The sequence below is a fragment of the Capricornis sumatraensis genome, chromosome 15 (assembly GCF_032405125.1).
Source record: "Capricornis sumatraensis isolate serow.1 chromosome 15, serow.2, whole genome shotgun sequence".
NCBI lineage: Eukaryota > Metazoa > Chordata > Mammalia > Artiodactyla > Bovidae > Capricornis > Capricornis sumatraensis.
In genome coordinates this window covers 77,791,063-77,802,716 of record NC_091083.1, presented here as the reverse complement: position 1 = coordinate 77,802,716, position 11,654 = coordinate 77,791,063, and the positions used below count along the sequence as shown (strand labels likewise).

The 11,654-nt window shown below is 50.2% G+C and overlaps 1 protein-coding gene across 1 annotated transcript; it reads left to right on the top strand.

Moving 5' to 3' along the window:
• Window positions 1-20: 20 nt before the first annotated feature.
• WFDC3 (WAP four-disulfide core domain 3) lies at window positions 21-11,204 on the top strand. Its single transcript, XM_068987870.1, has 5 exons — window positions 21-60; window positions 395-477; window positions 1,925-2,159; window positions 10,134-10,265; window positions 11,035-11,204. The coding sequence occupies exons 2-5, from the start codon at window positions 421-423 to the stop codon at window positions 11,202-11,204; spliced, it is 594 nt and encodes a 197-aa protein (XP_068843971.1). The 5' UTR covers window positions 21-60; window positions 395-420.
• The last annotated feature ends 450 nt before the right edge of the window (window positions 11,205-11,654 follow it).

Genomic DNA, 11,654 nt, shown 5'->3' with positions numbered 1-11,654 from the left:
CTTAGAGGCGTTGCGTGTGTCGGGTGGCCTTTCTCCCTCTCGGGGGCGGCCTCGCTTCGGGTGTGACTGGGGGTGTTCAGTCAAGGGTCGTTCTCTGGCCGGGCCAAGGCCCGTGGAGAAGTGCGGGGCGGGAGGAAGGGAGCAGGTTTCCACGGGCTGGAGCTGGGGAGAGGAGGGGGGCGTTTGGTACAGGGGCGTCTGCGGTTGTCTTTGGAAAACTAGATTTTAATATGCCCGCTACTCAGCTCCCAGAATTGGATGGGCCTCATGGGAGGACCCCAAAACCCAACAAGAAGGGGAGGGGGTCTGGCCCATGGCATCCTAAACACTCACTCAGGGGTTGCCTCTTGGAGTCGGAAGGCATCTAATGAAGATCCTGGGCTTCTCTCCCCAGATGGTTGCTTCTGGGATAGGTTGAGGATGCAGGGGTTTCACAGCTGTGGAGTTCCCCAGATCCCCTTTTGCTCTGCATTAGAGGTAAGACATCCATGAATAGAATTGGACCTACTTTTACCAGGTCATAATATGGGGTAGTAGAAGGTGCATGAGTTTTGCAGTTAGAAAGATCTGAGTTCAAATTCATTATGATAAGATGATAAAGAACACTGGCTATGGAATTGGACTGCTTACCTTTGTTCTGGGCTTCCCAAGTGGCTCAGTGGTCAAAGAATCCTCCTGGAACACAGGAGATGCAGGAGACGTCTGTTCGATCCCTGGGTCGGAAGAGTCCCTGGAGAAGGGAATGGCAACCCACTCCTGGTATTCTTGCCCGGGGAATCCCATGGACAGAGGAGCCTGGTGGGCTACAGTCCATAGAGTTACAAAGACTCAGACGCTGCAAAAAGTCAGACATGACCGAAGCAACTGAGCATGCACACACGCATCTTTGTTCTACCACTTATTAGCTGCGACCTACATTTCTTTCTGTGATGCAATTTCCCCATCTGTAGAAAGGGGATAATAGTATTTAACTCATAAGGTTGTAGTGAGAATTAAGTGAGCTAACTTATGTAAAGTACTTAGACCCTTGGCAGTAATAAACCTTCAAACAATGCTATCTGTCATTACTGTTATTAAATTCCAGAAGCCACCACTTACTAGCTTAATGACCTTGGGCAGTTTTCCCTCTAAAAAAGAATTAGTTTTCTTACTTTTGCAAGTTAGTTGTGAGAAATAAAATATGTCAAGCACATATTAGATCAACAAATGTTCATTTATCAGCCTTAAAATACTAAGGTGACTTTCTGGCAACAAACTCCTAGACCCTGTTTAGGTTTTTTATCTTGTGCCTTGAGTGTCCCCTGCCCTTTAACCTTGTTAGACTAAGCAGAGCCAGTGGACACTATTAGGTATCATGGTTGATCAAAGGGACAGATAAAGAAAAATAAAAAGAAATAATAGGAAGAAGAGATAAAGAAAGGGAGTCTATATGACCTAGGTTAGTACTTGAGTCAGCAACTGTTCTTTTGAGTTTTGTCAACTAGCCTTCATATAGTCCAAAAATGTCCTATATGGGCCAGAGTGACCATGATGTAGGTTTTTGGTGCATTTATGTTAGTTCTGAAGAAATTCAAACACTACTTTTCTATAGTTTTTGAATAGTTTGTACGCAGTTGGTTCTAGTCTCTGTTTTCTAGGTTGTGATGATGGACAGGAGCCACAGTGCATTTTATTAGCATTGGTTCTTTTCTTTAGTGGTGTCTTTAGTCCTTTCCTCTCTCATTTCAGCTGTAGCCATGTCCCTGAAAAACCCTCTAGGGCTCTCTTTGATCCAGTGTCTATCCCTCTGTTTTCCCAGCTCCCCCTAGATTCTTCATCATTGTCCCTTGTACAGAGTTTGATCATTCTGATCACATGTGTCTTTTGGTAGCACCAGGAATGTTCCCACACACCAGCAACCAATCTCTTTTCTTCTTCTTGTCAGGAGAAGACATCCTGGGGAATTATTGCGAAAGGGAAGGATCTGGGGCTGGGCTTAGGCCAGTCCCCTTGCCTTGCCCTTCCCTCGGTTGATGTTCTGGGCAAGATGTACGTGTCTGGCCGGATTGGAGTTTTCGTATCAGCCCTCAGCATCATCGTCATGTTGAGCTGCCTCTTCCTCCTGAAGACAATAGTGGCTCTTGGGTCCACGGCATCCAGGGTGACTGTAGGAGAGCACGGTGAGTTACCCTTTGGGACCCCTGACTAAGAGTAACTGAAAATGACTAGAGAAGAAATCACCCCTTGCCTCCCCCCAGAGTGAGCATCCTCATTTGGGGAGATGGTGGTCTCCTCTGTAGGACAGACCTGGATGGATCAATTCTGGGAGCAGCCAGGATAGGTCTTCCTGGCTTTCTCTGTCCTCTCTGGACAAGGAGATAGCATTTCCAGTCTGGCTTACTAGAGGTTCTGGCTTTGCCTCTCTCTCTGCTTTTCTCTCTCTCTGCAGATTGGCTGGTTCTTGAGTGGTGCTGGGTGTGTATTGGTGGATGGTGGGGGTGTGGGAGGAGGGGAAAGTGGTTGCAGAAATATTTTAGATAAGAATTTGGGAGAGGCTAAAGGTCCCCGAAGTGCATTTGGCTTCCGTTCCCCATTTCTTGAGGCCTTATCAGGTGCCCCCAATCTCAGGTGATCTCTTTTGCAGTGAAAGAAGGAAAATACCCTCCCGATAAGAACCTATGCCAAGAGCCAGGCCAGGGGGATGAATCCTGTCTGGCTGGGCAGATGCATTGCAGTGCATGCTGTGGTTGGCTCTGCTGAGGAGTCGTCCCTAAGGATGTCTCGAGAGGCAAAATCCATGTCTCCTTTCCGATCTTGCCCCTGGGCTACGTAGACCCAGCCAGCTTCCTGTCTTCAAGATTGGCTCTTGGACTCTAGCTCACCTAGAGCACCTCTTCCCCACCCCACCTTTTTTTTTTTTCGGTGGGGGAGCTGTCTCTTCTCCTTTAATCACTAGAGTCCCCAGTTCTTTGCTTTCTGTCAGGAAAGAATAGACCATTGATTATCTGTGCTTCTTTTACTTGGAACTCAGGGTTCTTGTGAAGGCTGACCTGCCAGCCAAATCTCCCCATGTAGCAGGCCCCTTCCCTCTACCCAGTAGGATTGTCTGCACCTGACTTTGGCAGCTCCCTTGGGCAGCATGCCCATAAAAGAGAATAGAGGGTTGTACTCCTTGCCAGGACTCTTGAGGCCCCATCTGGAACTAGGGCTGGGCGTCTCTCTCCCACAGGTCACTCTCTGGCGGCTTGTTGGGCCTGGTACAGTCTTCCCCATGTTTGAAGGTGATGACTGAATTGTAGGGGCTAAGGGTGAGGCTGGCAGCCCAGCTGGGCACCTCAGTGAGGTGCTCTGGGCCCTGGCCAGCCCAGTTGGGGCTGCTTCTTTCCTGGGAGCTCAGCAGGTTAGAACAGTGATTTCTCTGCAGATTTCCCAGAGCCCACTGGCTGCGTGGGGTTCCTCGTCCGGTGGGAAGTGATATTGGCCATGGGGTTATTAGTTAAGTGCTTTTCTACAGTTCCAGTCCTGGAGCAGGGCTGGCCCACTCACCCAATGGGACTCGTTGCTACACCCAATGACCGGCACTAGGAGCTCTTCTTTCTGGGCTGTGAACAACTTCTGCTTTCATTAAGCCCTGATTCACCAGAGGCTTCCTGTGCTGTCTGTTTGGTAAGGTAGAGGCACATCAGAGTGCCTGAGGGCCCGGGCTGGACCCTGGACCTGCTCTCCTGAGGCAGTTAGGGTTTGAATATGGGTAAGAAGCCTGGCTCCTCTGTGGCCTCTTTTTATCATCCTTAAAATGGAGGTAAGCATATTTATCTCTTATCAGGGCTTCCCTGATGGCTCAGCAGGTAAGAATCTGCCTGCAGTGCAGGAGACACAGGAGATCCCTGGGTCAGGAAGATCCCGTGGAGGAGGAAATGGCAACTTGCTGCAGTATTCTTGCCTGGAGAAGCCCATGGACAGAGGAGCCTGGTGGTCTCCAAAGAGTTGCAAAGACTCGGAAATGACTGATTGACTAAACACATGCATGCTGCTGCTGCTGCTGCTAAGTCACTTCAGTTGTGTCCGACTCTGTGTGACCCCAGAGATGGCAGCCCACCAGGCTCCCCCGTCCCTGGGATTCTCCAGGCAAGAACACTGAAGTGGGTTGCCATTTCCTTCTCCAATGCATGCAAGTGAAAAGTAAAAGTGAAGTCGCTCAGTCGTGTCCGACTCTTCGCGACTGCATGGACTGCAGCTTACCAGGCTCCTCTGTCCATGAGATTTTCCAGGCAAGAGTACTGGAGTGGGCTGCCATCGCCTTCTCCAAACACATGCCTGCAAGGACATTTCTCTCATAGAGTGATAAGGCAGTGTCCATTCTCACTGCTATAACAGAATAGCACAGACTGGGTGGCTTATAAACTACAGACATTTATTTCTCACAATTCTGGAAATGGGGACATCCGAAATCAAGGTGCCAGATTAAGTGTCTGGTGAGGGCCTGCTTCCTGGTTTGTAGACTGCTCTCTTTTTGCTGTGACCTTATGTGACAAAAGGCCAGTAAGGGCCACTAGCCCTTATGAGGGCTCCAGTCTCTTGACCTAATCACTTCCCAAAGACCCCACTTCCAAATACCCTCACTTTGGGTATTTAGTTTCAACATAAGAATTTTCGGAGAGTACAAGTATTCAGTCTATCCCATGTAGTTGATGCTGCTGCTAAGTCGCTTCAGTCGTGTCTGACTCTGTGTGACCCCATAGACAGCAGCCCACCAGGCTCCCCCATCCCTGGGATTCTCCAGGCAAGAACACTGAAGTGGGTTGCCATTTACTTCTCCAGTGCATGAAAGTGAAAAGTGAAAGTGAAGGCGCTCAGTGGTGTCCGATTCTTTGCAACCCCATGGACTGCAGCCTACCAAGCTCCTCTGTTCATGGGATTTTCCAGGCAAGAGTACTGGAGTGGGTTGCCATTGCCTTCTCCAATCATGTAGTTGAGAAGAAATGTATATAAGAAGCTTGTACAAAACCTACCAAATAATGTCCAGCAGCTTATAGAGTTATGCCCAGCACCTTGCTGATCAGATTTCCTCCCAGCTCTGTGACGTCCGGCCTGTCTATTTCACTTGCTTGCTTATAAATGGATTCAGTACACATTGAGTCGGTCTTTACTACCTGGCATTTGGGCATCCAGGGGTGAGCAGGGCAGCCATGGTCCTTGGTCTCATGGAGCTCAGGCCCTGATGTGAGACAGAGGAAATAATCATAAGTGGACAATAATAAGCACCAGTCATGCTAGTGCTATGAAAGGAAAGAAAAGTGTGGGAAAGAGGAGGTATCGTTTTAAGCTGGAGAATGAGAAGAAGCAGCTGGCTGTTGGGTGTAATGCTAGGAAGAGGGAACTGCCGGGGCAAAGCCTGTGGGGTGGGGCTGGGCTTGCTCTTTTCAGGAGGTGAAAGGTCACTGTGGTTGGAGATGAGAGATGGAGAAGGAGGGTGTTTCCAGTTCAGGTCTAGGCTTTCAGGGAACCTCCAGGGCCTCTGTCTGAGGCTTTATTGTAAGTGCAACGGGAGGCCTTTAAAGCAGGAGAGACCTGGTTGGGTTTTCATTTTAAAAAGACCTGTCTGCTGGAGTGTGAAGAGTGGATGAGGGGAATGTGGAAGGTGGTAGGCCAGTTGAGAGGCCACTGTGGCAGGCTGGGCAGGGGGGTGACATGGCTCAGACCAGGCTGGTGACAGTGCAGACCTGGAGAAGCGGCAGACTTGAAGTCCTTTTTTGGGGGGAAAATTTTATTTACTATTTTTGGCTGTGCGTGGTCTTTGTTGCTGCTTTTGGGCTTTCTCTAGTTGTGGCAAGGGGGAGCCACACTTAGCTGTGGCGCTCGGGCTTCTCTTGTAGCGGAGCACCGGCTCATGGCAAGCAGGCTTCAGTAGTTGCAGCAGAGGGGCTCAGCAGTTGCGGTTCACCGGCTTAGTTGCCCCAGGGCATGTGAGATCTTCCCCGACCAGGGATTGAACCCGTGTCCACTGTTGGCAGGCAGATTCTTAACCAGTGGACCACCAGGGAAGTCCCTGAACTACTTCTGAAGTTGGAGCTGACAGGCCTGGTTAGCAGATGTGGGTGATGAGGAAGAGGAAGTGTCAAGAAGGATGCTGAGTGTCTGGCTGGAGCCTTTGGGTGATGGTCGTATTCTTTGCTGAGAAGGGGACAAGTTTGGGAGGAGAAGGGTTTGGAGTGAAGATTCAGATAGTGGCCTTAATGTTGTCCCAGAGGCTTCCCTGGTAGCTCAGACGGTAAAGAATCTGCCTGCAATGTGGGAGACCCAGGTTCAATGCCTGGGTTTGGAAGATCCCCTGAAAAAGAGGATGGCAACCCATTCCAGTATTCTTACCTGGAGAATTCCATGGACAGAGGAGCCTGGTGCATTGCAGCATGTGGGGTTGCCAAGAGTTGGACATGACTGAGCCAATCTCTGTCTGTCTGTCTTGGGTCCCTTATGGCCCCCCTCCCACTGCGTGAAGGTTGGCCCCTCCTGAGCCCCTGTGAGCCTCCGTTTTCTTATTAGGAAATATGCATTACGTCCTTTTGTATGGATCGAGGGTGTGGGCTCCATGTGTGTTTGGGCCCCCCTTTCCTGAAACCTCCACGCTGTTTGTACAGCTGAGAGAATTAACACAGCAGGTCCAAGGTTAACATTCTCAGAAAGGCCTGCTCACAAGATTGGCCTTGGCTGGCTTCTGGGAATTTGGATTTTTGAGTGAGTTCCTGCCACCCTAACTATTAAGAGTGGTATGGGCTAGCCAGAGAGTGCCGTGTGCCCAGCCCCAAGGAAGAATCTTGAGTCTCCAGTGGGTTCCCTGGTAGAATACCACTTCATACGTGTTGTCACAGTTTCACGCCAGAAGAATAAAGCTCATCCTGTGCAACTGTCCTGGAGCGGGCTCCTGGAAGCTTGTGCCTGGTTTCCCCTGGACTTTGCGTCACGTGCCTCTTCCCCTTGATGGGTCTTGCTTTGTATTTTTGTGCTGTTGTGAATCATGGCCGTGTGTATACCTGTATGCTGAGTCCCAGTGAATCACCAAAACTAGGAGTGGTCCCGGGGGCTCCAGATACACACTAGTTTATTTGTAAGTTTTCCTAACCCCTAAAGCTGTCTACTACTGGGTCTTTTGGCAGAACTGAGCTGAGTCCCAGTGCTTGTTGATTGGCTTTTAGGTGATCCTTGCAGAGTGTACGGGATTGTAATCATGTGGGTTAAAGGGCACTGAACCTAGTGTCAAAGCTGGGGGTTTGGGGCCCAGTTCTGGGACCATTGTCTTCAGGCTGATTTCTCCCCCTTCTGGATGTCTGTCTGTCTATTTACATGAGAAGAAAGGAATAGGTTTGAGGACTCAGGGCCCTTCTTGGCTTAAGAAGTTTTAACATGTCACTTTCTGGCCAGCAGCTGACATCTTTCCCTAGTGGAGGGTTGGAGCTGAGGCAGCAGTGGAGACTCAGTGAGTGAGTGTTTCTGGGCTTCAGCTTTCTATTCTGCCTTTCTGATGATAGCTTGGGATCTTGGGATCGGGCATATCCAGAGGCTAGATTGACCATCCCTATTCTGGCTGTCATTCGTATTTCTCACCCTGATTCCTGCTGAGGTAACTGAAGTGGCTAGAAACCATGTGATAGGAGGGACTGAGCTCACCTATCCTGGTGGAGCTGAGACAGTGAAAGGCAGAGGATGTCTACAAAGGTGGCACAAGCTGTGATCTTACCAGGTGTCTGGGGATAGGTAAAGGACCAATGGAGAAAAACAGATGGCAGTTGAGTATAAAGAAAGACTTTCTTATCCTTAAGGCTGTCTAGCTTAAATATAAGGATGGCTGGCTGTAGTCGGGCTTGAAGGTAGTAAAGTGAAAGTGAAGTCGTTCAGTCGTGTCTGACTCTTCGTGACCCCATGGACTGCAGCCTACCAGGCTACTCCGTCCATGGGATTTTCCAGGCAAGAGTACTGGAGTGGGGTGCCATTGCCTTCTCCCTTAATTCCAGCTTTCCAAACTGAGGATGGGGGATCGTTTGGCAGGGATTCAGGCATCAGATAGAGTGTTGGACTGGGTGGCTCTGCTGGGCACTGGTCTGAAGGGATATATTCTGAGCCTCAGGGCTTCAGCCTATCCTCCAAGGGTCCCTTTGTTGCTTCTGATAGTTGATAAATCCCCAGGGAACTCAAGGAAGTCTGCCCTGGGAGACAGTAGAGCTTTGGTGTCTGTTCCTTGTCCTGGGGATGAAAGCAGTGGTAGCTGGGTGCTCCTGGCATTGGTTACTTCAGAGTCGTGAGTGTGCGCTCAGTTGCTAAGTCGTGTCCAACTCTTTGCGACCCTATGGACTGTAGCCTCCCAGGTTCCTCTCTCCGTGGGATTCTCCAGGCAAGAATACTGGAGTGGGTTGCCACTTCCTCCTCCAGGGATCTTCCCAGCCCAGGGATTGAACCCGCGTCTCCTCTGTCTCCTGCATTGGCAGGCAGGTTCTTTACCCTGAGATACCTGGGAAGCTACTTCAGAGTCAGGCCCAGCAAAATGGTTAAATCTGGGAAGTTTGAGATTCTAGGCCTCCACTTTCTAGGGTACAAGGTATAATTGGTGAGATGTGTTTGCTGCTGGGTTTTTTCTCTATCGGGGAGATTGTTTTTATGCTCAGTCTTCTCAACCTTGGGGATAAAAGGCTTTGTTCCTTGTTAGAGGGATTTTAGTGTTTGTCAAACAAGTGGGGAGGTGTGGGGAGAGACATGTGGTGATGAACAATGATCATATTTTATGAATAAAAAAATCAAGACATATAGTTGTAATACAGACTGACAATGGCATGAAATAGGGGCTGTTTAGAAAATCTAAGGATGCTAGGTTATTATACCTTGGATTGTTCAGCTGTACGAGGTTTCCCAGGTGGCTCAGTAGCAAAGAATCTGTCTGCCAATGCAGGAGATGCGGGAGACTGGAGTGTGATCTCTGGGTGGGGAAGATCCCCTGGAGGAGGAAATGGCAACCTGCTCCAGTAGTCTTGCCTAGAAAATATCATGGACAGAGAAGCCTGGAGGACTGCAGTCCATAGGGTTGCAAAGAGTCAGACACAACTGTGTGACTGAACACATGTTTAGCTGCACGCATTCTCTTGGAGTCTAGCATGTGCTTTTTCCATCATGTCAGGCTTCCTGGAACCAGCTGTGTCCAATCATATGTATATATTCTTTCTCAGAGGCACTGGGCCAGTCCTGTCTTGGTTTTCTACAAAGCCTTGAATGGCCTGTATTTCTCCTCCATTTAAAAAACTTGAACACTGAGAGGAGTGAGTCACGGTGAGTGGGTGTGGCTTGGATGTGACTTCTTGGATGTGCCTGCCCTGTGGAGCTGGCCCGTTGCCCACCTGTCTTAGGGATGGTGTAGTAGAAAGAGTGCTTCACTACAGACCGAGAGGCTGGGTTTCGTCCTGTTTTGGCGCCGACTCACTCTGCGGTTCTGGGCCAACAGCTTCTCTTCTCTGAGTTTCATTGTCTATCTAGGGGCCGTGAACGTGACCCCTGGAGAAGGGCATGGCAACCACTCCAGTAGTCTTGCCTAGAGAATCCCATGGACAGAGAGCCTGGTGGGCTACAGTCCACAGGGTCCCAAAGAGTCAGACATGACTGAAGCAACTGAGCAGGCACGCACGCACACAGGCTGCTTACATCATACTTGCTGGGGTCTTGTCGGTCAAAGCAAGTCACCCAGTCCAGCCCAGAGACGATAGGAAGGGGGCTACCCATGGGCATGAGTTCAGCAGCCAGCAGTGCTGACGTCAACCACAGGAAGCAAGGAGGGAGGACGAATATTGGGGCGGCAACTAGTGAGTTTGTCACAACTTGTTAGACCTCAACCGCGCTTTTCAAGCTGCATCTGGATATCAACTTCGTATTTTGTGGCCAGCATTAAAAAAAAGAAGAAATAGAATAAGAAGTATCAGCATTGAATATACATGAATGCACATAAATATACACCCTTTAAGCATAAATATTTATGAAATACACACAGGAAACAATGGAAAATGTGTCGTTTTCCATTACATTTTTGTTTGTACATTTTGTACTGGAGTCCCAGTAAAAATAACTGGCAACACTCGGCTGGGGTACCTCTGAGCCCCAGTGTTCTGATTCCGTGGCAGAGCTTGGCGGTGAATGTCCGGCTGACCCCCTTCCATGTGAAGAGCTGTGTGATGGGGACACGTCCTGTCCCCAGGGACAGAAGTGCTGCAGCACCGGCTGTGGCCATGCCTGCTTCGGAGACATTAAGGGAGGTACGTCAGCTCTTTGGGGAAGAGATCCTTGGGTGCTCCTGGGCTCCCAGAGCTGGTTAGGGAGGGAGCCATCTGTGGTCGTCTTCTCTGTCTGTCTGTGGGAGGAAGTCAGAATCCTTATCCTTCCAGTTCTCATACCCTGCGCCCCTCCAAGCCAAGGCAGTCCTCCTCCTGATCAAGGGGCCCACGTATGGCAGGGAGTGGGGAGTAGGAAGCCCAAGCACCAGGGGTGAGGGTGGTGGTGTGGGAGCCTTGCTTCTGCACCCCACCCAGGCCCACCCCAAACCCACAGTGATATCAAGTCCTGAAGTGAAAAAAGAAAAAAGTTTGTTGCTCAGTCATATTTGACTGTGCGACCCCATGGACTGTAGCCCGCCAGGCTCCTCCATCCATGAAATTCCCCAGGCAAGAGTACTGGAGTGGGTAGCCTTTCCCTTCTCCAGGGGAGCTTTCCCAACCCAGGGATCAAACCCAGATCCCCCACGTTGCAGGCAGATTCTTTACCATCTGAGCCACCAGCGAGGTACCTCTAGGGAACTCCTTGTGAGACACCATTTGGAAATCATTAATCCAGATGCTCTCTTGGGGCCCTGCGGGGGCTCAGATCCTCTAGCTTCAAGGTGTCCCAGCCAGATGTTTGATTAAGATCTAGTCAGAATCAGGGATGGATTCATCTGAGCCTCTGTGTCTTAAATCCCAGATGGGATCCCACCTGGAGTCACTGGAACCAACCGTCCTGTCTCTATACCTTTGCCTGTCTATCCCCCAGGGTGGGCTGGCGACTGTCCAAAAGTCTTAGTGGGCCTGTGCATTGTCAACTGCATGGTCGATGCGAACTGCCAAGCTGGGGAAAAGTGCTGCAAGTCAGGCTGTGGCCGCTTCTGTGTCCCACCCAGTCCCATCCCCCCAGCGGGCCCTGAACCCCACCTGGACCATTAGGTCTGACTCTGAGTTAGGTGAGTATAGTCCCTCGTTAACAGTAACAATGGTATTCACTGCTATGTCCAAAACACTGACTTAGGTGCTGGGTGGGAACTCCAGAAGGGCAAGGCAGTATTTGCCCTGGAGAGTCTAGCTAGATTCTATTTCACAGGTCAGGACCCTCGTATAGGCCGTATGGGCATACAGGTGATCAGAGTGAGTGTGCTTCCTTGGGAAGGTCCTTCTCCTAGAAGTATCATTTGATCTGGGCCCAGAAGGCTCGGCTAGATGTGACCCAGCTAGGAGAACACAGAGAACAAGCTGGACGGGTGGCCTGGTGCCCAAAGACACAGAGGGTGGACTGTGTGTGATGCACTTGGGAGATGGGTGGGGTGCTATGAGAGGGGGTGAGGGGCCAGACAGGCTGCTCTCATAGCAGGAAATACAAGGTTGGTCACTGCATGACAC